Source organism: Trichosurus vulpecula, chromosome 7, assembly GCF_011100635.1.
Source record: "Trichosurus vulpecula isolate mTriVul1 chromosome 7, mTriVul1.pri, whole genome shotgun sequence".
In the NCBI taxonomy this organism is placed as follows: Eukaryota; Metazoa; Chordata; class Mammalia; order Diprotodontia; family Phalangeridae; genus Trichosurus; species Trichosurus vulpecula.
The window spans coordinates 8,539,959-8,565,985 of record NC_050579.1 but is presented as its reverse complement, the minus strand read 5'-3'; the positions used below and the strand labels follow the sequence as shown (position 1 = coordinate 8,565,985).

The 26,027-nt window shown below is 41.6% G+C and overlaps 1 protein-coding gene across 1 annotated transcript in view; it reads right to left on the bottom strand.

Moving 5' to 3' along the window:
• Nucleotides 1–2,042: 2,042 nt before the first annotated feature.
• LOC118856154 (UDP-glucuronosyltransferase 1-6-like) overlaps nt 2,043–26,027 on the bottom strand; it is a 41,313-nt gene continuing 17,328 nt past the window's right edge. Inside the window, exons 2-5 of the mRNA XM_036766275.1 lie at nt 10,009–10,140; nt 7,856–7,943; nt 5,827–6,046; nt 2,043–2,948 (exon numbers count right to left, since the gene is read on the bottom strand). Of these exons, the coding sequence (XP_036622170.1) occupies nt 2,651–2,948; nt 5,827–6,046; nt 7,856–7,943; nt 10,009–10,140 (738 nt within the window). The 3' untranslated portion in view covers nt 2,043–2,650. The remainder of the gene's footprint in view (nt 2,949–5,826; nt 6,047–7,855; nt 7,944–10,008; nt 10,141–26,027) is intronic.

Here is a 26,027-nt window from a genome sequence, read left to right as displayed (position 1 = left end):
GAAGGAAACAATTTGAGTATTGTGGAAAAACAATCAGGATAACACAAGATCTAACAGCTTCAAAACTGAGGGATTGAAGAGCTTGGAATATGATATTCCGGAGGTCAATGGAGCTAGGATTAAAACCAAGAATCACCTACCCAGAAAAACTGAGTATCATGCTCAAAGGTAAAATATGGATTTTCAATAAAATAGAGGACTTTCAAGCTTTCTCAGTGAAAAGACCAGAGCTGAATAGAAATTTTGACTTTCAAACACAAGAATCAAGAGAAGCATGGAAAGGTAAACAAGAAATAAAACTCATAAGGGACTTAGTAAAGTTCAACTGTTTTGTTTACATTCCTACATGGAAAGATGATGTGGATAATTCATGAGACCTTTCTCAGTATTAGGATAGTTGAAGGGAATATAGACAGAGGGCACAGGATGAGTTGAATAAGAAGGGATGATATCTTAAAAAATGAAATAAATTTAAGGGGTGAGAGAGGAATATATTGAGAGAAGGAGAAAGGGAGAGATAGGATGGGGTAAATTATCTCACATAAAAGTGGCAAGAAAAAGCAGTTCTGTTGGAAGGGAAGAGGGGGTAGGTGAGGGGGAAATGAGTGAATCTTACTCTCATCGGATTCAACTTGAGGAGGGAATAACATACACACTCAATTGGGTATCTTACTCGACAGGAAAGTAAGGGGAAGTGGATAAAAAAGGGGGGATGATAGAAGGGAGGGCAGATTGGGGGAGGAGGTAATCAAAAGCAAATACATTTGAAAAGGGACAGGGTCAATGTAGAAAACTAAATAAAATGGGACAGAATAGGATGGAAGGAAATATACTTAGCCTTTCACAACATGAGCATTGTGGAAATGTTTTGCATAATGATACATGTGAGAGCTATGTTGAATTATTTGCCTTTCTAGGGAGGGTAGGTGGGAAGGGAAGAGGAGAAAATTTGGAACTCACACTTTTAAAAGCAGATGCTTAAAAAATTATTTTTTTTGCATGCTGCTGGGAAACAAGATATATAGGGAATGGGGCATAGTAATTTATTCTGCCCTACAAGAAAGTAAGGGGAAAGGGGATGGGGGAAATAGGGTGAAAGAGGGGAGGGCTGACTGGGGAATGAGGAAATCAGAATATATGCCGTCTTGGAATGGGGGAAGGGTTGAAATGGGGAGAAAATTTGTAACTCAAAATCTTGTGGAAATTAATGTTGAAAACCAAAATATTAAAGAAAATATATGCAGAGGGAAAAAAAGAAGTGGCAACACTGAGGATGCCAAACAACTGAAACTCTCAGTCACCCAAAGGGAAATGGTAAGAAGCATGGTGATGAAAACAAGGCTGCAACACATAGGCTCCATCTGATCCTGGAGACAAAGTAGGGGGGTTTGAATCTTGGCTTCAGCACTTGCCCACCAGAAAATCTTGGGCTCCCTCCATCTAGTTTCTTACTTTCTCCAGCTGTAAAATAAGGGGGCTAGATTTGATGGCTTCTGCGTCTTCTTGTCAGCCTAGGTCTACAACCCAAAGATCCCACCCTTCTACAGTTTCTGTGGCCATTGAAGAATTGAACCCTAGAAGCAATGTTAAAGAGATTGGAAATGGGGTGGGCAGTCACACAGCAAAGGCTGCAGAACTAAATGGAGAACTCATGTGCTCCACTTGCATGTGCGTTGTGCTGAGATATTAGAAAGAAGGTTTCTAAGACACTGAGTGCTTCAAGCCTGTTGATTATTGATTGGGGCATTTTGACAATAATCCGGAAGAATGAGAAAGGATGGATGGGTTTTAGAAGGAGGTGGATCTTTGGAAGGGGGAAGGAGGACCCACATCAATGGGGTTGCAGATGCATCCAAGTAGATATACATCTAGAGTATACATCTTAGTGGCCCTATTAGGCTGAAAACTCCATTAGGACTGTTGCTGTTCAATAAATATACATTGTTGAATCAATCAATTTAGGCAAATACCTAAAGGTTATCAAAAGAAGCCAAAACAATGCACACAAAAGCAAAAATAAATTCACAATAAAGAGACTCCAGGAAAAATTATTAGTAGGGATTTATTCATATGTTTAGTTTGGTTTTCACCAATATCATAACTTGTGCCTTTGCTACAAACACTGGTTGTGGGTGACTGATAACATTCCGATCCATTTGTGCTAGCAGAGCACCATGTGGGGGGATTAAGTTACAATATGGCTTGGCTCCTTGTTATAATAATTTGTTATAATTTCCTTGTTGCTAAATTGAGGTGGGCTTAATGGTGTTGGAATAAAATTGCTACTATATGAAATTGCAATTATTGGTCCTGGGATTAAATTCTCTTGTGTCTAAATAAATGTTATAGTTCCTCTGTTTTCTGACTAGAGAATCTCTTATACTTCTCGATCCCGAACCATTCAAGCATGTTCATGGTCATCCTCGAGGTTATGAATCTTGCCTTACTTCAATAAGCTCTATGCTCCTACTTCAATAAACAACAAAATAAGATTGAGATTTTCTTTATCAAAAATTGATTTGAAAATGAGTTGTCTGCATGAGGATACATTAGTGTATTTGTGTGCTTGGGTGTGCATGGAATTCTTATGGGTACATTTTCAGAATCCATAGGGAAAACAAACAAATATATCTAGATTTTAAAATGTGGCTCAATGAGACTTAGGTTTGGTGGCTTTCTTAGCTTTTCCTTTTTTACCAAAGCATTTCTGAAAACAAAACTTTAGGCATTTCACAGTAATTAGTACAACAGTCAATACAATAGCCAGGAGGAAAGCAATGACATCCAAGGAATGGTACTGGATCCAGTTGAGGTCATGGGCAGCAGCACGTAAATGTGGGGCCCCTTTGTTTCTCATCACAAATTCCACCCAGAACACAGCAAGGTCAAGGGGGCTGATAGGCCGATCTTTGTGAAGAGCTGACAGACGCATGATGTTTTCCTTGTAGCTAAAAATATTAAAAAGGTAGATTAATGTAAAAAGTCTCCAATGATAAAGACCTATAACCTCTTTAGGTTGCTCTAGAGGAAGCCAAGCTACACAGAAGTTACACTTTCTTTCTTCAATGTTTTCTATTGTTTTCTCAGTGTTATTTGGTCACTTCATAAGAAGTTAGGTACATATATTGCAGAATGGAGGAATTATGCAATCATGAGATTACAGAGCTGGAAGGACTACAGAAGTTAACTAATCAATCATACTGCCGAAGCATTAATATCATCTATGATAGCCTCAGGAAGTGATCACTACTTGAAGACCTCTAGGTATGGTGGATTCAAATTCTTGAGGAGGTGGCCCATTTCCAAAAGAAAGAACTAAAATCATAGATCAATTTCAGAATTGATGTCATTGATTAATTAATTAATTGTTAAATTAACAGCTGGACAAAAGACACCAACATAGCAAAGGATTAGCTACAGATAGGCAATATCTACAGGAATAGCCATTAGGTGGCCAGAACTTCATGGGTGCTAATGATGAAAGGAGTCTCTGGGGATTGTGAAGTCAGACTCCCTCATTTGATAAAGCAGGAAACTGAAGATCAGAGAGTTGAAATGGCAAGTCTATGGTAAGAATGAGAGATAGGATTCATACCCAAGCTTTAGGATTTGAGATTGTTATTTTTCACTCAGTATATCAAGCTGGATTTCTTCAGAAGATCTTCTCACACAAAGAACAGCTGGACGCAATTGATTTATGCATTAGTGCATTGGCAGAAACAGTTTAACTGAACATCAAACACAACCAGGTGAGTAATGTCAAAGAGATTAAAGACAGTGTCAGGGAACAGGATTTAAATTTCAGAACTACAGCTTAAGAGCTAGGAATAATAGATTTAACCAGAGACGTAATGCCTCTAATGAAGCCCAAAAAATAAAATAAAATTGGCTGACTATGTGTGAATTTGATCAAGAAGGCATAAAACAGAAAATAGTGAGAAATAAAATTTTCTGCATATATCCACAGAGCCAGATGCCACGGAATTTAGTAGGTTTTGCATAAGAAAAAAAATAATTATGGAGAAGCCTACACAGAACTGTGCAGTATGCCAGTGGAAGGAAATAACTTCTCCAAATGGAGCAGAGTACATAAAAGAGGATGAAATGACAATGTATATTCAATTCAATTCAGTTCGACAAAAATTATTGGGTTTATATCAAGAAATCGACTCCTGTGAGGAAATCTAAAAACTGAGGTGTGAACCATAGTGTAGAGTGATTGGGGAGGATTGATGGAGGAAGAGACAGAGGCATGGTAGTGGAAGAAGTAAACAGCAGACTGCATGACCAGAAGGAAGAATGATGGTTCCTGAAGTGAATCACAAAGCTAGTATACTGGCAGGATGGTAGAGCAATGGCGCATTTCAGTTACCCGAATACCTTCTAGAAGTGTCACCCTGCATAAGGCAGAGAGCTGGAGCAACTCCTCCATTGTCTTGCTGACCTTTCAAGATGTGGAGTAAATCTCAGGAAGAACCGTTCTCTTGGATCTGAATCTGATTACTGACAGGGAGCTTATTGCTGAAATAAACATAACAGCAAACTTGGGGGAAAAGTGAACACTTCATTACAGTGTCTGTAATAGAGGAGGAAATGTCAAAAATCTTCTTGGTGCCCAAGATTTTTAGCGAGTGAATTTCAGAGAAAAAGAAGGAATGGCTGGCATACCATGGCTTAAAATTCTACAAAGAAAATCAGCTCAAGGAGAGGAAACTGAAAATAATGAACCAAAATTATTTATTTCAGTGAAGAAGAATAAAAAGTGAATTGTCTGAAGATCCTGATGTGGCTACATAGGGAGCTCATCAACTAACTCAGCTCAGTCAATGAATGACTGTGCACTAGGCACTGGGTGAGAAGGAAACCAAAGGTGACCAAACACTGGATAAATCATAGTAGCACCCTCAAAGCTACAAATAAAGGAGGTTGTTGGTTAACTCAAAGGACAGCAAAAAAGGGCTTTTAAAACTGTATTTGGAGAACAAGAGATCAAAGAAGAGAAAAGATCAGTCAGAGGGTAGAAGAAATATGACTAGATCATAGTTCACGTACATCTTTTATGGACTGCAAGGTTGCAGTCTACCACTCAAGAGTGTGACTTGGTGGTCAGAAAGACTGGAAGGGGCTGCCTTGATCAAAGTCGAGTTTCTATAATGAGGTTGCCTGGACATACTGGATCAGGAGTCCTGTGCTCAGACTGGCTACATAGTTTATGAAAGACACTAATGAAGTCAAGCACATGCAGAGGATGATGATCAGAAATGAACTTGAATGTGAATTGCCTGATAGAACTGGGCCTCATTTAGCCTGGAGAAGGGAACGTTTTAGGGGAGACATGACAGGTAACTTCAAGGTTTGAGGGACTGTCACATAGAAGGGAGATGAGACTTGTCTTGTCTGATCCCAGAGGGCAGAAGTAGGATCAGGGAGGGAGACATATCAGAGCAGATTTCCAATTACAGCCATCCCAAGGTACAAGGTGGAATACCTGAGAGGTCATCAATTCCGAAGTATTTGAAAGTTTACCACATGTCAGTTAGGACCAGTTGTTAGGAAGTCACAGAGGGCATTCCTACCCAGAGATATTTGTTTTGAATACTGTACTTCTTTGTTGTGTGGGAGAGGAGTCACTGGAAAGTGACAGCCATGTGCAAAAAGAGCCCCTCTAAGGTATTAATTTAAAATATAATGGAAATCAATGATTGTTACCCAATTATCTTATTAAATATCTGGAGTTGCATACATTAGTTTTGCTCTAAGAAGGGGCACAGCAGCATTAGAGGTTTCTGTAGCAAATGGCCATGCCATCCCAACTTGCTTTCTTACCTTTTATCATTTATAACCTTCTTCAGTGCCTTGCTGAGATCATCAGATGTCATTTCAAGGACGTTCAGGGTCACTCCTGCCCCTCTTGACTCCATGCGTTTAGCATTGTCCATCTGATCTCCAAACAAAGGCAAGGACACCATTGGCACTCCATTACAGACCCCTTCATAGACACCATGAGAGCCAGCATGAGTGATGAATGCCCGGGTCTTCGGGTGAGCTTAGGAAGGAAAATAGAAAAAGAATTCTCCATGAGGTGATAATCTTTTAAGTTGCAGAGAAGAGAATATTTCACAATCTGAAGGCACTAGAAACAGCCACTGTTACTATTATCTGTTGTGGGAAATGAGAGTATTTTTTTCTAAAACATGCTTCATTGGTCAAGTACTAGAAAACACTAGTGACTTGGCCCCTATGATGGTATAATACAAGTTCTGTTATTTGTCCATTTACATGCCCTATGACAGACTTTGTTTCTTGTTGTTCAGTTATGCAGTCATGCCTGATCCTTGTGGCCCCATTTGGGGTTTTCTTGGCAGAGATACTGGAGTGGTTTGTCATTTCCTTCTCCATCTCTTTTTACAGATGAGGAAACTAAGGAAAACAGGGTTGAGTGACTTGCCCAGGGTCACACAGCTAGTAGTAACTGAGGCCAGATTTGAACCCAGGTCTTCTTGTCTCCAGGCTCTATCTACTGCATTATATGGCTGCCCAAGTCTGTAGTTCTTGACCATGATGACCACACCATGGACAGTGGTGAAAATGATTTTGAGCTTTAAAACTTGTCTGCCCATAATCCTCTTGATGACTGATGACTTTTAGCTACTATTTAGACCCTCCCTACCACTCCACAGCACCTTTAAGGAAACACAATTATTTTACTACAACTAATTTACTTAAAGACCATTGTTGTAGAGGTAATACCCCTATGTGTCAGCTGGCCCAATCAGTATTGGATTTAGTCATTCTGATGTCACAATAGCAATGCTTTCTTTTTATTACAAATTCGGGTAAATCGTCTTTAGGTTAATAGATTTCAGGAAAATTGACCTTGAGCCATTATCATGCTTATTAATTCCCAATTGTTGTCATTTTCCTGACTCACATCTATGGACCCAGAATGGGGCAATCAGAGTCAACTATTGGTTCCCCTATCTGATCCCTTCCACAGCCCATACCCATAGTCAGAGCTCCCAGAGTTCCAGAGATGAAAATAATCAGAGTATCTCAGAGTTAGTCCATCTAGTCCAATCTATTGCCACTGACATCTATGTCTCTTTTGCTGGGAAAAAAAGTCTGTGGAATTCCATGGACTACAAGCTTGAGTCAACAAAAAACTAGTGAAAATTCACAGTACATTACTAAACGCTGCCCTTGTCAGACCATGTACGAAACATTGTGCTCTGTGCATAGTGTCACATTCTACAATGGACATTGTTAAGCTGGAAGGCATCCCAAAAAAGGTGACCTGGATGGCAAATATCTTGAAATCCATGCTATATCAGAAATGATCATGGAAATGGGGAAATTGAGCCTGGAGAAGAGAATGCTCCAAGGAGCATATGAGACCTGTGTTCAAATATGTGAAGGATGGCCATGGATTAGTGGAATTAGCCCTTATTGCTTGGCCCAGAAGGCTAAATTAGAAACTGTGCAAAAATACAGTTCAGCCTTGATGTCAGGAAGAAAAAAACTTAATAACAATGAGACTCTCCCTAAGCTAAGTGGAATGAATACCTTGAGAGATTGTGGGTGCATTTTCACTGGACATCTTCAGTCAAAGAAAAAAATGATCTCTTCTAAGGAAAATCATCCAAACGATTCCTACAGAAGTCCAGGTTACAATGACTAGCCTTGAGGGGTCCTTCCCTACAATTTCATATGTACCTTATCTCTTAAAAACCATTAGAGCTGTCCCTGGTTCTGTCTACTGATGGTCACTTAGATATGATCTACAGGCACCTCTGTAACCTCACTTTCACATTCATACTTGATCCCTCCTACCCCCACCACACACTTGAGCACATACCAAGCAGATCATTCTGTGGAAGCCATTTCACAAGTTTGGTGTTCTTGGCTAGATTAGAAGGTGGGGTTCCAGTGTACCGCCACAATACCTTGGAGGAGCAAAAAGTGAAGAATTTGAGAACACTCCATAATGCAGTTTCAACCTAGTTGAAGAAGTAGTGACTACTAAAGACTTGAGATGAATGAACAGAGACTTCAGCCACTCCACCAAAGATAAAATACATCCTTTGTTTTTGGTCTTTCCCCATTTGTGCTCTTTGGAAAAAATATGACTATTTGAAGCAAGAAATCAAATGCCTTCATTCATTGGATAGTTTGGAAGAGTTTGAGGTAAAAGTTGTTCCTTACTGACATGGTGACCCAGGTCAAAGTGACCTGGAGAAGGGTTGTAATAGAAAGAGTTATGACCATACCTGTCCCTGAAATTTTGGAATTTAGACATGCTATGGAAACCACAGATTAATTTGTTCTAAATTCCTTTAGCATGCATCCCAGACTCGTTCTAGAAAGCTTTTTTGTCTCAGGATGAATATCATTTCTAACTCACAGGAAAGAAGTATGGTGTATTTGGAGTCAGTGGAACTGGTTGCCACTTGATTGATACCTGTGTAATTTTGAATGGATATATCCAGGGTTTCCTCTTCCAGCTAATGAGAGAGTTGGGCTAGAAGGCCTCCAGAACTGGAGTGATGACTTTGGGGGCAATATTCCACTACTAAATTGAGTATTCATATGATATAAATTGTGCAAAGTATTTTGAAAATGTAGAAGAATAATTTGTTGGACTAAGGGGTGGGATGTCGTGGGTAGAGAGCACTGAATTTAGAGTCAGGAGAATTAAGGGCTATCTGTGGGACAATGGTCAATCCTTCATCTCTCCGGGCCTCAGTTTTTTTCATTTGTAAAATAGGGGAGGGTTGGTTTTGATAACTTCTGAAATATCTTCCAGGTTCAAGTCTAGACTTCAATGATGCTATTCAGATACTTAAAGTCACAATGTCCAATGTGATATTTTTACTAGGTAGTCAACTTTTTAGTCCTTTTCAAAATATATCTAAGGAAAATGAATATCCAATAAAGGCTGTTCTGTCCTCAATATTAGGGTAGCTGAGGGGAATATATATATATATATATATATATATATATGTATATATATATATATATATATATATATATATATATATATATATATATATGGAGAGAGAGACAGACAGACAGACAGACACAGAGAGAGAGACAGAGGGCATAGGGTGAGTTGAATATGAAGGGATGATACCTAAAAATATAAAATCAACTTAAAGGATGAGAGAGGAATATATTGAGAGTGGGAGAAAGGGAGAGATAGAACGGGGTAAGTTATCTTGCATAAAAGTAGCAAGAAAAAGCAGTTCTATAGGAAGGGAAGAGGGGGCAGGTGAGGGGGAATGAGTGAATCTTACTCTCATCAGATTTGGCTTGAGGAGGGAATAACATACACATTCAATTGGGTATCTTATTCCACAGGAAAGAAGGAGTAAGGGGATAAAAAAGGGGAGATGATAGAAGGGAGGGAAGGTACAGGGAGGAGGTAGTCAAAAGCAAACACTTTCAAAAAGGGATGGGGTCAAGGTAGAAAAATGAAGAAAGGGGCATAGGACAGGAAGGAGCACAATATAGTTAGTCTTTCACAACATAAGTATTGTGGAAGGGTTTTACATAGTGATACACATGTGGCCTATGCTGAATTGCATGCCTTCTTAGGGAGGGTGGGTGAGGAGGGAAGAGGGGAGAGAATTTGGGACTCAAACTTTTAAAAGGAGATGTTCAAAAAATGTTTTTGCATGCAACTAGGAAGATACAGGCAATCGGGCACAGAAATCTATCTTTCCCTACAAGAAAGTAAGGGAAAAGGGGATGGGAAGAGTGTGATGACAGAAGAGAGGGCTGACTGGTGAATGGGGCAATCAGAATATTTGCCATATTAGAGTGGGGGGAGGGTATAAACAGGGAGAAAATTTGTAATTCAAACTCTTGTGAAAATCGATACCGAAAACTAAAAATAATAAATAACTAAAAAAGATGTACTGAAAAAGAAACCAATCCATTTGGGTTCTGGGGGCCAGGGATTATTAGGCTTTGTCTAGGGACATAAAAGAATACAAGTGTTGTCCTTACTGTCTGAGGTATTGTACCCAAAGCTTCAGCGATTTCCATGGCTTTGCTCATTGGGATTTCTGAGACCATAGAGCCCAGGGAGAAGACCACAACTCCGTGTTCCCCAGAGGCATTCACATAGGCTTCAAATTCCTAAAATAAGGGGAAAAAAGCATCTAATTTAGTGAATGTCATACAATCTGTGCACAATATCCTTCTCTGAGCTCATAAAAATCCTGGTTCTGAAAAAGAAAAAAAGCAAGCAATGTAGTTAAAGGGACAGGAAACTGAGAAGAAATCGTATTCAGCGAAAATCTGATAGATGCCACCCCCTCCCACAGTGACTGAATAAACTCCCCACAAGTCAACTATTCCCTTCTACCTTTTTTGTTTGCTTTTTTAATATTTAAAATCAAGTTGTTTTGTTCATGCTCTCCCTCTCTCTCTCTCTCTCTCTCTCTCTCTCTCTCTCTCTCTCTCTCCATCATGGCAATCAGGTACCAGAGCCCACATACATGTAAAGTTTATGAGGTGCTCAGCAGAAGACGAGGCAAACTTACACTAGTGTTGAGGTGTCACACTTTACAGCTTCTCTTATCCTTACCACAAATCCATGACGACGAGGAGTCCCCTCTTTAGATGAAAAAAATCGGGCTCAAAGAAATTAAGTGACTGCCTAAAGCTACTCAGCCAGTGAGTGAATAAAGTCCAGTCTCTGTTCCCAGACAGACCCCACTCAGAATATTCTGAATATTTCATATGGGAGAATAACATGCTAGAGCGTGCCAAATACCGGGATGATGAGAAACCTGTCAATCATGCCCATGAGAATGAGTCTAAAGTACTAGAGGCATTTGCCTTGAGAAGGCTGAGGAGCAAGAGGGAAGAACAGGAATAATAGTTATCTTCAAATACTGAAAGGAGGAGGATTTCTCTTGTTCGTGTTGCCCCAAGAACCAATGAATTAATAAAAAAGCCCTTCATAAGCAGTCACCCCATGATGGGTGCCATGTTGGGTCCTGGGGATGCAAAGAAGCAGTCTCTGGCCCCAGGGAACTTGGATTAAACCAGGATGGAGGGGGAAGTTTCCTTGTATGTGGAGTATTGGAGTTGTTGACTGAGGACTTGCATTTCAACTCCTGCTTTCTACATACAAGGTTTGTCGTGAACAAGTGACTACCCTATTTGCATTTCAGATATCTCATATCTAGTATTTATATCCATGACAGTAATGGTGATGATGATAGCTACTACTTCCACTTTGATTAGTATGTGCCAGGCACTGTGCTAAATAAGGTGGAATAAGGAAGAGTAAGGGGGTTTGACTCAGTGAGATATTTGGCATCATCTTCCTTAAAACTTACCTCAGGCCCAGAAAACTGAGTGGAAGAGCCAAGATGGCAGCTGTAAAGCAGGTACTTGCATGAGCTCCCCCTGAGGTCCCTCCAAAAACCTGTAAAAAATGGCTCTGAACAAATTCTAGAGCTGCAGAACCCACGGAATAGCAGAGGGAAGCAGGGCTCCAGCCCAGGACAGTCTAGATGGTCGCTGCGTAAGGTCTATCACACGAAGTTGGGAGCGCAGGGGAGCAGAGCACAGCGTGAGGGGCACCCAGACCAACCAGACTGGGAGCCAGGCAGAACAGGCCCTTGCACCCTGAATCAGTGAGCTGTGGCAGTTACCAGGCTTCTCAAACCACAAACACCAAAGATAGCAGAGAAGGATAGTGGGAAATGCTGCAGGGAGTGAAAGGAGTTCATGGTTCGGCCACCAGCCCAGGGGCAGCAGAGGTGGTGCAGCTCTGAGGACCAAACTACAGCTGCAGTTGCTTCCAGCCCCAGGCCCACCTGGTGGGAGGAATTAAGTGGTGGACCTGAGTGAGGGTGCAGAGCATGCTTCAGATGAGTCCAGTCTGGGTTGGCTGTTCTTGTGGGAGAAGAATCACTGGCGTGGCAGACCTTGCTGTGTAGAAATAGCTCTGAAAACAATAGTGCAACCCCTCAAGCTTGGGACAAAATACTCTCTACTCTACAAGCAGTCATACTCCAACAAAAAACTCAAGGGACAAGTGGTTGGCTGGGAACACGGCCAGGCAGCGAAAATGAACTCAGACTCAAACTCAGACTTTGGAATCTTTCTTTGGTGACAAAGAAGACCAAAATATACAGCCAGGAGAAGTCAACAAAGTCAAAAAGCGTACATCAAAAGCCTCAGAGAAAAACATGAACTGGCACCAAGGCATGGAAGAGCTCAAAAAGGATGTGGAAAAGCAAGTTAGAGAAGTAGAGGAAAAATTGGTCAGAGAAATAAGAAGGATGCGAGAAAACCATGAAAAACAAGTCAATGATCCAAAAAAATACTGAAGAAAATAACACCTTAAAAAACTAACTCAAATGGCAAAACAGCTCCCAAAAGCCTATGAGTATAAGAATGCCTTGAAAGGCAGAATTAGCCAAATGGAAAAGGAGGTCCAAAAGACCACTGAAGACAATACTACCTTAAAAATTAGACTGGAACAAGTGGAAGCTAGTGACTTTATGAGAAATCAAGATATTATAAAACAGAGCCAAAGGCATGAAAAAATGGAAGACAATGTGAAATATCTCATTGGAAAAACCACTGACCTGGAGAATAGATCCAGGAGAGATAACTTAAAATTTTTTGCACTACCTGAAAGACATGATCAAAACAAGTCTAGTTATCATCTTTCAAGAAATTATCAAGGAGAACTGCCCTGATATTCTAGAGCCAGAGGGTAAAATAGAAATTGAAAGAATCCACTGATCACCTCCTCAAAAATATCCCAAAAAGAAAACTCCTAGGAATATTGTCACCAAATTCCAGAGATCCCAGATCAAGGAGAAAATACTGCAAGCAGCCAGAAAGAAACAATTTGAGTGTTGTGAAACAATCAGAATAACCCATGATCTAGCAGCTTCTACATTAAGGGATCGAAGGGCTTGGAATATGATATTCTGGAGGTCAATGGAGCTAGGCTTAAAACCAAGAATCACCTACCCAGCAAAACTGAATATCATGCTCCAAGACAAAATATGGATTTTCAATAAAATAGAAGACTTTCAATCTTTCTCAGTGAAAAGAGCAGAGCTGAATAGAAAATTTGACTTTTAAACACAAGAATCAAGAGAAGCATGAAAAGGTAATCAAGAAAGACAAATCATAAGGGACTTACTAAAGTTGAACTGTTTTGTTTACATTCCTACATGGAAAGATGATGCGTATAATTCATGAGACCTCAGTATTGGATAGCTGAAGGGAATATATATATATACATACATATATATATTTATAAAACATATCTAAATATCTAAAATGATATCTAAAAAATCAAATTAAGGGATGAGAGAGGAATATATTAAGAGAGGGAGAAAGGGAGAGATAGAATAGGTTAAATTATCTCACATAAAAGTGGAATAAAAAGCAGTTCTGTTAGGACAGAAGAGAGGGTGGGTGAGGATGAATGACTGAATCTTTCTCTCATCGAATTTGACCCGAGGAGGGAATAACATACACACTCAATTGGGTATCTTATCCCACAGGAAAGGAGGATGGGGATAAAAAGGGGGGACAACAGAAGGGAGGGCAGATGGGGGTTGAGGCAATCAAAAGCAAACACTTTTGAAAAGGGACAGGGTCAAGGGAGAAAACTGGATAAAGGGGGATGGGATAGGAAGGAGCAAAATATTGTTAGTCTTTCACAACATGAATATTGTGGAAGGGCTTTGCATAATGATACACATGTGACCTATGTTGAATTGTTTGCCTTCTTAGAGAGGGTGGGTGGGAAGGGAAGAGGGGAGAGAATTTGGAACTCAAAGTTTTAAAAGCATACGTTCAAAAAAATTTTTTTACATGCAACTGGGAAGTAAGATATACAGGCAACAAGAAATAAGGGAAAAGGGAATGGGGGGATTGTTGTGAAAGATGGGAGGATTGACTGGGTAATGGGGCAATCAGAATATATGCCATGTTGTGGTGGGGCGGGGTAGAAATTGGGAGAAAATTTGTGATTTTAACTCTTGAGAAGATTAATGCTGAAAACTAAAAATATTAAATAAATAAATAACAAAAAAGGATTTGGAAAATCAAGTAAGAGAAGTAAAGAAAAATGGGGAAGAGAAATAAGAGTGATGCAAAAAAAAATAATGAAAAACAAGTCAATGACAACATATACCATAATAAAGTCAAAATGGGTACATAATTTAGGAATAAAAGCTGATAATATAAGCGATATGGGAGAGCAAGGAATAGTTTATCTGTCAGATTTATGGGAAAGGGAAGAATTCATGACCCAACAGGAGATAGAGAGCATTATAAAATGCAAAATGGATAATTTTGATTATGCTAAAATGAAAAGTTGTTTTATAAACAAAGCCAATGCAACAAAGATTAGGAGGGAAGCAGAAAATTGGGAGAAAATCATATCTGCCTATGTCCCATAAAGAGAAGATGATATGGTCATAGGAACTAAGTGTCTTCTACTCCTCCCGTCTGCTGATATGAACATTTTTGTCTTCTTGGTCAGAAGCAGATCTTGGTATGTACATCATTGGATAAGAAGAAGATTTGAACCCTGATCTTCCTCATTCCATGGCCTCCTCTCTACCAACTCTGCCACACTGCCTCTCTGTCTTAAATCATTTCTCCACATGTGTTTACTGAATTGAATTGGCATTGCAATTGAAACAGAAATTAGTCTATTTTCCCCAACTTCCCACTCCTCTTCACCCAAATCCTTCCATCTCTGTTGATGGCACTCCCAGCCTGCCATTGACCTGGATTCACAGCCTTGGGTTGAGTCTTTCCTCTCCTTCACCCTCAATCTCCAGTCAGGTCTCATGCCTTATTGAGTCTTTGTTCATATCATCTGTCAGGTGTCTTGCCTTTTCTCCACTCACAGCCTGCAGCCTCCTTCACCTTGCACTTTGTCCACTATGCTATCTTGCTGTCCTCAGTACTGTAGGCTCATAGACTGAGAACTTGAAGAGACTTTAGAAGCCACTGAGGCCAAGCTCATTTTTCAGGTGATGAAACTGATGCCCAGAGAGTAGCATCTCTGTCCAGTAAGTGGCTTCCCTAGCATCACAAAGTAAGAAAATGTTTGAAGGCAAGTCTTCATGACTTCAGGTCCAGTTTCTATCCACCAAACCAGATTGCCTCTCATTTCTGAAATGAGGGGAGGGTCTAGACTATTCAATCTATGAGCCTGTGAGCCCATGACCAACACTCCAAACACTCATTGAAGAAGCCCAAGCCTCTGTACTACATCTCCTTCATTTGACTAAAGAGGAAAATAAACTGCAAAATATTGGACTCCTTTATCCACACAGCCGGTCAATGAGTGAACCAGGTCGGCTAATTTCTAAGGACCTGAAATACTGGAGAGCTAGAGATAATGAGAACAGAAAGAAATCATGACAAAAGTGTTTGCAAAGAAAATCCCTCAGCCAGATCCCTCTGCCTCAGTCCAACCCCACAGTTCTGCTTATTTCACAGAAATTTCACAAAACTTATAAGGCAATCTTCTGGGCACACCCTCAGACACCAAAAGTTTGGGGACTAATTAAAAAAGTACCCAGATTTTCTCTTAGAAACAAGATGTTCTAATTAACCCATTGGAAGGCATCTGCAATGTTGGCTAACACATCACATACCAAACTGAGTGAGCTGCTTGGTACTGGCACAGTTGATGCCCCCAATAAAGACCATATTTGGCATGATGGGTTTAGGGTAATCCATCACAAAGCCTGTCATCATAAGCCACACAGATCCATGGCTCAGAACGTCCATTATACTCATGTCTCTTTGAAGGAAGCCAGCCTTGCAAAAGGTGAATATATCATATGGCACAACCCCTCTGGAACAAAGGGTATAGAATGTTCTTTACCCACTGTAGGAATGTCATCAGGTCTGTGTTTTCTGTGGCCAGTCTGGGGACATAGGAAAATGGGTCCGAGCACCGAGTGCTTTCAACATCTAAACCACAGAGGAGTCCTTGCAAGATGTGAACAGCTGGAACGGACAGATACTGTGTCCGAAGGGCCCCACAGGGAGAAATAGGATCAGTTAAAATGGCATCATAGTGGGCCCCTTCCAGGGACTTCATCAGGTCCTTGTTATATAATAACTCTTTATGAAAGCCAACATAAACATCACGGCCTTTCTTCATGGCTGTAATTATATAAAAAAAGTTTCTGGGTCAAAGATATTATGGAAATAATTGTGCATCATTTCATGGAAAAGGTCCTTGATGAAAGTTACTGAAAAGGTTTTCAAAGTGTAGGACTCTCCTTGTCTGATATTCAAGAACACCTCCGGTGCTAGGACTACACTTTGATGGCTTCTCAGACTGAGCTCCTGAACCACTTCACTCATTCTGAGCCAATGGCTGCTATCGAAGGGGATCACCAGCAGATTCCCTGCTTTGGCAAAGTCCAGGCAGACAGCACAGAGAGCCAGCCCCAACAGAGCCCAGGGCCAAGGTCGGATCCCTGTGGCTATCTCTGCAACATCCAGGATCCCTCAGAAAGAGCAGTGTCTGTAAACTCTCCTCTGTTCCCACTCATAACCTGGCAGTTTTGACAGCCCTGTGCTTTATATTTATCTGGTCATGGAAGCAATAAATTTCATAAGGCAGAAGGTAATTGGAAGAGAGATTGGACTTTTCCTTCTTCACATGTATGGTTGGTTGACTTCTTTAGATTAATCATTAAAAGAAATGTCTCTCCCTCTCCATTGTTCTCTCCTCCTCTGTACCAAAAATATACTCGAGGCAAAAGTGCCTTGACAGCAATTGTACATCAGAATCAAAGTATCCTAAGAATTGTGGAAGAAGGGGATTTAGAAGTCATCTTATCCAATCCTCGCATTGTACAGAAGAGCAAACTGAGCCAAGAGAAGGGAAAAGACTAGCCCAGGAACTTGGCTGTCCACTCTCTTGCCAAGTTTCTTCTCCTCCCTTTTCTGCCCATTTCCCATTAGCCAGTTGTCTGCAACACACTGAATTTCCTCCTCCTGCCTTATTACTTACTCTCTTATGATGTGGTTTCTCTTCCCATCTGACCTGGCTTTTCTGCTGCACTGGACACTGGTGTCCCCTGCTTCTTCCTTGGATTTTTCTGTCCATTTTCTGCACCCTCTGATTCTCTTCCTTTCTCTCTAGTTTCCTCTTTGGCTTTCTGTGTGTTTCATTCTTTGAAGAACCCAAGGCCTCTTCAGCCATCTGATGTTCAGTTTTAAGGTCTTAAGGGAATGGATCCCCCATTCCTTTCTCACAACTCTTTGTACCCTGCTCTCTCTAGTCTACAGTGTGTGTCTGATCATCCCTGCCTACGTGCAATAAAAAGAAGATGACCTGGTCATAGGACCCAAGTGTCTCCTACCCTTCCTGTCTGCTCATACTAACATTTCTGCCTTACTGGTCAGAAACAGGCCCCAATGTGTAATTCATTGGATCAGAGGAAGACTTGAACTCTCAACTTCATCACTCCAATGCTTCCTCTCTACTATCTCTGCCATGATGCCTCTCTGAAATGATTGCTCTAGAAGTGTTTGCTCAATTGAATTGGCACTGTAATTGAAACATAAATCAGTCTGTTTTCCACAATGTCCCACTCCTCTTTACCCAAACCCTTCCATTTCTGTCTCTCTGGTAGAACCTTTACTTTCCGGGCATCCCTCAGGTCTCAGTTCACACTTCACCTGCTTCAGGAGGATTTCCTCTGCTCCCCAGCTTTGAATTCTTCCTCTCTACCTTTACATTCCATCCACTGCACACATTCTGATTGTGCCTCATTATTTGCACACTGTCTTCTCCCATTAAAGTGTCTGCTTCTATAGGGCAGGGAAGATTTTTGCTGTGTGTCCCAGAGCCCAGCACAGTGCCTGGCATGTAGGAGGCAGTTCATAATGGCCTGTCACTAAGTGCCTCAGTGCCTGAAACAACTATCAAAGTCTAAGAACAAAGGAGGAATTGCCAACTCTTTAGATGGAGGGAGTTCCCATCCCAAAGAATTATCTTGCACTGATAAAAAAAAGAACAGCAGCCAAGAGACCTTTCATTGGGGTCAGGGGATGATATGAAGTTCGTTAGTTAATCTTTTGCCTCTGGCCAGGAGGTGGCTGCCACCAGCTTCCAGATCTCATTCAGCCAAAGGCTGGGGCCAGGTGCACTTAGGCCAGGGGATAGGACCTGGGTCAGGGGGCCAAGGTTGGATAATGACCACCTTGGACCAATCTTTCCAACTGTCTCTGCCTCAGTTTCCACTTGTGCAAATTAAGATAATTATCATGCCCACCTCACGTAATGTTGAGGATCCAATGAGATAATGTATAAAAAGTGCTTTGTGGTGTCAGCTATTTATTATTGTCATAGTTGTTCTCTCACCAGGCCTGCGGAGGAAGTACATCAGCATGGTGGAGATTGGTGAATGGTGGAGGTAAAGACAGCACCATGGGATGACCTGAACTACCTGCTTGGGTGGATACCATCACTTGAAAACAAAACTGGATCTTTGCCTCTAAGCACAAAAAAGAGATTGGGGTCCTTAGCTTTAAAATAACAATGGTGTGCCCCTCCCAAGGCTGAGGTCAGGCAAACCCAGATAGCAAATTGACCAACTGAATGTTCATGTGACTTAGGGTCATAGGCCTTCAGAGCTGAGTGGAAGGTAAAGAGGTCATTGAGTCCTACAGCCTCAGTTTATAGAAGGGGAAATGTGAGCACCACTGTGGGGTGACTTTGTGGCAGATTTATGACTCACCCCTAAGCTGTGCTCCCTCTTATACCAAATGGCTTCCTTCCCTGGTTCCAGACTCCTGTGAGCCTTTTGGCCTGAGCCCAGAGGAGCTGGATTGGTGTGACTGAGTCTGTTCCATATAGATCAGATCTGTTTAAAAAGGTACATCCTGGGATTAGGAAGGTCTTTTTCAACTGTGCTAAATGCTAGATATACAAAGAAAGCCAAAAGACAGTCCCTCCCCTCAATGGGCTCACAGTCTAATGGGATAGATGATGTACAAACAACTATGCTCAAATAAGACAAGATAAATTGGAAATAACCAGCAGATGGAAGGCAGTAAGCCGAGCAGGAGGTCACCTTTGGCATGGAGTGGGTCAGTGAGGAGGAAGTCAGGATATAGGGCACCTTGTTGGAGAAGACCAGAGAAGCTAATATTTCTGGGTTGAATAATCATGGGGAGGGGTATAAGGTGTAAGAAGTCTGGTCCCAGGAAGGGAGGACACAGATGAGAAAGGTCTTTGAAGACCAGAAGATTTTTATTTGATCCTGGAATGGGGAGCCCCTGGGCTTTACTGCATGGGAATGGTGGTGGTGGTGATATGGTCCCACTTGCCTTTTAGGGAGATTAGCTTGACATCTGTGAAAACGATGGACTGGAGTAGGGAGAGACTTGTGGCAAGGAGTGCAACCATTAGGCTATGGCAAGAGTCCAGGGGTGAAGTGAGATAAGGAAGGCCTACTGCAGGGTGAGGACAGTGTTAGAGGGGAGAAGAAGGGGAGAGATACTAGCAAGTAAATATAGGAGGAGAAAAATTACCAAGATGAAATTAATAGGACTTATCATAAGCCATATTGAATGGGGGGTGAAAGAGAGTGAGCAGTCAAGGATAACACTTCACCTATGAACCTGGGACCTGGGAGGATGGTAGTGCCCTTAAGTGTAACAGGAAAGTCAGGAGGAGATGATGGTTTGCAGAGACAGAAGGCGTTCAGTTTGGGACATGCCAGCTTAAGGATATCTGCAAGCCATCCAGTTTGGTGTATACAACAGCCAGTTAGAGATGTGAGACTAGAGATCAGCTGAGAGGTTAAGGCTGGATAATCTGAGAATCATCAGCATAGAGATAACATTGGGAACCATGGGAAATGATAGATCATGAGGTGAAATAGAATAGGAGAAGAAGGCTCTGAACAGAGACTCATGGGACACCCAAAGGAAGTGGGCATGACCTGGACAGTGATCCAGCAAAGAGATTGAGAAAGAGCAATTCAGGTGGGGAGGAGAACCAGAGTGTGTGGTCATGAAAATCTAGAAAGAAGAGAGCAGGAAGGAGGAGAAGGGGACTGATGATGTCCAAGACTGCTGAGAGATCAAGAAGGATGAGAACTGAGAACAGGCCATGGGATTTGGTCATTATGAGATCATTGATAACTTTGGAGAGAGCAGTTTGCGTTGAAGGATACAGTGAGTACCCAGACTGCAGAGTTAAGAAAAGAGTGAGAGAAAATAAGTGGAGACTCATGTTATGAATGACCTTCTCAAGGGGTTTAGCCACAAGAAACCCAGAAAGACATAAGACAATTGTCCACAAGGATAGATAGACCAAATGAGGATGTATTGAAGAAGGGAGAGAGTTGGGCATGTTTGTAGGCAATAAGGAATTAGCCAATAGCCAGGGAGAGACTGGAGAAAACAAGATGGAAGGGGATCTCTTGTGCAAGCAGAGGGGTCTGACTTGGCAAAGTAAATTCACTTTTCTAAGGCCACACAGTTAGACAGTAGCAGATCCCAGACAAGATCCAGGTCTCCTGATTTCATATTGCACAAAACACTTGGGTAGTAAAACTACTGAAGAAACAAAGAAATCACTGCAAAAAGCTGTTTGTAGGCAAACTATTCCCATCTTGATCCTCACCTCTACTTTGTCTCTATAGAGCTGATAATGATTTTCTTGGACCACCCTGGATGATCTTACCTTTGGAGGCTAATTAAGTATACAATTGTGTTTTCTCTTAAAATGAATATTCTTGAATTACCCCCTGGGTAGCATCTGCAATGTTGGCTAACACATCACATACCAACCTGAGAGAGCTGCTTGGTACTAGCACAGTTGATGTCCCCAATGAAGATCATGTTTGATCATGTCTTCACAAGCCACACAGATCCATGGCTCAGAACGTCCACTATACTCATGTCTCCTTCAAGGAGTTCTGAAGCCAGGCTTGCAAAAGGTGAATACATCATATGCCATTTCATGTTATGGGGAAAAGGGTATAGAATGTTCTTTATCCACTCCTCTGTAATGTCCTCTGCTCTATGTTTTCCGTGGTCAATTGTTTATGTGTTCCTACGTGTGTGAATGGCTGTTCACCCCACCCACAAACACATTTTCTCACATCCTCTATCCGTTTCTCTCTCTCTCTCTCTGTCTCTCTCTCTCTGTCTCTCTCTCTCTCTCTGTCTCTCTCTCTCTCTCTGTCTCTCTCTCTCTCTCTGTCTCTCTCTCTGTCTCTCTCTCTGTCTCTCTCTGTCTCTCTCTCTCTCTCTCTCTTTCTGTCTCTCTCTCTCTGTCTCTCTGTCACTGTCTCTCTCTCTCTCTCTTTCTCACACACACACACACACACACACACACACACACACACACACACCTCTTCATATCTACAGCACCTAGTGCAGCACCTGGTATGTTAGGCACTTCATCAATGTTTGCGGACTGACCGATACTGCCTAGACAATTAAGACAGAGTTAGAGATGGAGGAGAGTATTGTTTACTATTTTATATAAATGTGTGTAAATTTTAGTTATAAGAAAAATTCACTTCCAAAATCTGTAATAAATATTTCTCAGATTCAGTAAATATCTAAATAAATATACAATGAATAAATAAGTGTTCCCATCTGCACAGGGTTTGGCAGGTACTGCAGGGGCTCCCCCTAATAGAGGGAATAATGTTTCCTTCTACATTATTGTCCTAATCCTTCTGCATAAACTCCTTTATCACAATAATCTCTGCACCTTCCCAGGTAAGTAATTTTCTTATTTCACTTCAGGCAAAACTGAAGGTAATGTCCACCTAGAACACACAAACTCTTACAAGGAAGAGAGTTGGCAGCTGTCCAGGGTAATGGCCATAACATAGACCCTACACCACTCCCTGCACTTCTGTCTTAGAGGGCAACACATTCAGAATTGCTTACAAAGCCCAGGCTGTAAATTAGGAAGTAAATTGGAGAGAGCATTTGCCTCTCTAGCAAATTCTTCTCTTTATTAAGACTCAACTACATCCTAACGCTCATTCATTTACTGCTCTCCATGTGAATTCAAACTGAGATATCATGGAAACTGAAATTGACCTTGGAGCAAGTACAATCCACAATTTCACAAGCTAATTTGATATGGCACATTTGGGTTTCAACTATATCAACAGAAGCTGCAAATGTTGAGCCAAGAAAAGGAAGAGTCTGGCTCAGTGTAATGCTCTTTTGAAGGTAAGCACCATGAAGGCTAGATCTGTGCAGCCTCAATAGCTTGTATGTGAGAAATCTTCATTGATTATTGAATGGACACTTTAAATTCTCTCATGTTTGATATTTAATGGGAGAAGATAGAAATAATGTTGACTAGAAAAAAGAAAACATATGTTCATCGTAAGGCACCTGGGTATAAGGCTTCTTACTTGCATAACATGTGCTGAGTCAATTAAATTCCCTGAGTTTTAATTTCATGGGCTCTTAAATTAAGAGTTTGAAGAGATTATAGTGGTAATTGATCCAAAATTCACCTTATAGATGATGATAGTAAATCTTAGAGAAGTTAAGTGGCTTTTCCAGCATCACACAATGAGGAAATGTTTGAGGTGGAATTTAAAATCCAGGCCTTCGTGCTTGCAAGTCCAATGTTCCATCCACCAAACCAACTTACCTCTCATCATTTGTAAGGTGATGGATTGGACTAGATTGTCTCTGACATCCCTTCAACATATAAGCCTGTGAGTCTATGCCAACAAACCCAAAGAATCACTTGAGAAGCCTGGGTTTATATCGTACATCTCCTTTCTTTAACTACAGAGGAAAACAAACCCAAGAAAAATGAAGTCATTGTGACCAAAGGGCTTTCTGTCAGTGGCAGAACCAGGACTAGAATGCAGGTCTTCTGATTCCTAATGGCCATAAAGTCTGGAGAATTAGAGGAAAGGAAAACACAAAGAAATCACTACAAAGAAAGATGTGTGAGAAAAAAAAACTAATCACACATTTATCCCTCCCCAGTCCATCTCTACAGGCCTGGGACCACATGGAGCCATCTATCTAGGAGACTCATTAAAATGTAATGAGATTTATTGATACAGAGTGAAGTGAGAAAAACCAGGAGAAAATAATACATAGTAACAGTAATATTTTACGAAGAAGAATGACCTAGCTCTTCACAGTAATGCAATGATCCGAGGCAATCCCAAAGGACTCATGATGAAAAATGCTGTGTGCCTCCAGAGAAAGAACTGATTGGTGTCTTAATACTAAATAAAGACTGAAGCACAATATTTTCCTTCCTTCCTTCCTTCCTTCCTTCCTTCCTTCCTTCCCTCCTTCCCTACTTCCTTCCTTCCTTCCTTCCTTCCTTCCTTCCTTCATTCTTTCCAGTCTAATTTTCTTGCACAAAATGACTAATAGGGAAATGTTTTACATGATTGCACATGCATATTCAATATCAGATTGCTTACATATCTCAGGGAGAAGCAGGAGATGGAGGAAGGTATAGAATTTGGAAATCAAAACTTTAAAAATGAATATTAAAAACTGTATTTCTGTGTAATTGGGGAAATATTAAGAAAATAAAAAGTAACAAGATTTTTCTGTTGAAAACTATAGTTAAAAATGAAAATCAGAATGCTATTATTTGACCAACAGGTATCAACTAACATGATGGCTTGTTACATGTCACATATCAACTTGTGAGAGCTGCTTTGGATTGGCACAGTTCATGCCTCCAATGAAGATGGTGTTTGACATGATTGGCCAGGGGTATCCAGCAGAAAGTCTGACCTCATAAGCCACACAGATCCATGGCTCAGAACATCCACCATATTCATGTCTCTCTGAAGGAGTTCTGAAGCCAGTCTTGTGAAAGATGAAAAAACATATGGCATGCCACAGACTGGAGCAAAGTATACAAAATGTTCTTTACCCGCTGCTGGAAAGTCATGTGATCAGAGTTCTCAGTGAATATCCTCGGAAAATAAGAGGATGGATCAGGACACCTAGTGCCTTCAGCTGTGAAATCACATGGGATTCCCTGGAAGAAATGCACGGGTGGAATGGAGAGATAGTGAGCCAGGATAGATCCGCAAGGAACCACAGGATCAGTTAAAACAGCATCATAGTGGGCCTGCTCCAAGGATTTCATCAGTTCCTTATTAGATACTAAGTCAGTACAAAAACCAAAATGCCTGTCAGCAAAATCCTTCATGGCCCCAGCCATATCAGAAACCATTTCTGGAAAGGTGCTCTTTCAAAGCGCAAATGAGGATTTTTCTGCATATTATGAAACTGGTCCTTGCTGAAAGTGACTGGAAAGGTTTTCAAAGTGTAGAATGGCCATTCTCTGATGTGCATGGACAGCTCTGGTGCTAGGATGACACTTTCATGGCCTCTCAGACTGAGCTCCTGGACCACTTCATGCATACTGAGCCAGTGGCTGCCATGCATGGGGATTGCCAGCAACTTCCCTGCTTTGGCAAAGACCAGGTAAGCAGTAGAGAAACCCAGCCCCACCGGAGCCCAGGGAGAATATTGGAGCCCTCTCACAATTTCTACAAAGTTCAGGATGTCTAAGAAAGAGTAGGGTCTCTAAACTTTGCCTTATTCTCTTTCACAACCTGGCAGTGTTAGGCTTTATCTTTATCAGGTCATTTTGGAGTAAATCAATGAAATGAAAGATAATTGGAAGAGAGGCTGAACTTTTGGTTTGTTACATTTATAATTAATCTCTTTAGATTAACGAATGAAAAAGAGTGAATGTCTCTTTCTCACTCACCACAGATTTTTTCTCCCCTGTGCCAAAAATGCACTTCATTTTCTGACCTCTCTGGCTTGGGATGGGATCATGGAATCATAGAGCTTGAGTGGGAAGGAACCTAATCCAAACTGCTCATTTAAAGATGAGAAAACTGAGAACCAGTGAGGTTAGGAGGTTGGTTAAGTCTTACATAGGCAGCAAGTGACCAAGGCAGGATTTGTACCCAGGCTTTATGACTCTTCTCAAAGCCAGGGCTCTTTCTACTCTGGCAAGTTCCTTGTTAACTCTGAGTCCTTTAAGACCATGAAAGGGGACTGACTGAAAGTGGGCGGAGCCAAGATGGCAGCTGGAAAGCAGGGACTAGCATGAGCTCCCCGCCGTGTTCCTCCAAAAACCTATAAAAAATGGCTCTGAATCAATTCTAGAACTGTAGAACCCACAAAACAGCAGAGGGAAGCAGAGCTCCAGCCCAGGCCAACCTGGATGATCTCTGGGTGAGGTCTATCTCACACTGAGCTGGGAGCTGGGAGCTGGGAGCTGGGAGCAGAGTGGAGAAGAGCCCAGCGTGAGCAGCGCAGACCAACCAGACCAGGAGCCAGGCAGAGTGCCCTAGCACCCTGAATCAGTGAGCTGTGGCAGTTACCAGACTTCTCAACCCACAAACACCAAATACAGCGGAGAAGGTTAGTGTGGAAAACTGCAGGAGTGGAAGGAATTCGCAGTTCGGCCACCAGCCCCGGGGCAGCGGAGGTGGGACAGCTACAGCTGCAGTTGCTTCTGGCCCCAGGCCCACCTGGTGGGAGGAATTAAGTGGCGGATGAGAGCAGGAGTGCACAGCCTGCTGAAGATCTAAGACCAGTCCCGGTTGGGGGTTCTTGGGAAAGGAGGAGTGCTGGTGTGGCAGAGCTGGCACATCCCCCCCCCCCAAGTGTGGAACATAGAACTCTTTAGTCTACAAGCAGTCATACCCCTCTGAAAAACTCAAGGGTCAAGTTAGTTGGTTGGGAATATGGCCAGGCAGCGAAAACGCACCCAGATTCGGTCTCAGACTTTGCATTCTTTCTTTGGTGACAAAGAAGACCAAAACATACAGACAGAAGAAGTTAACAAAGGCAAAGAGCCTAAAACAGAAGCCCCCAAGAAAAACATGAACTGGGCCCAGGCCATGGAAGAGCTCAAAAAGGATTTGGAAAAGCAAGTTACAGAAGTAGAGGAAAAATTGGGAAGAGAAATGAGAAGGATGGGAGAAAACCATGAAAAA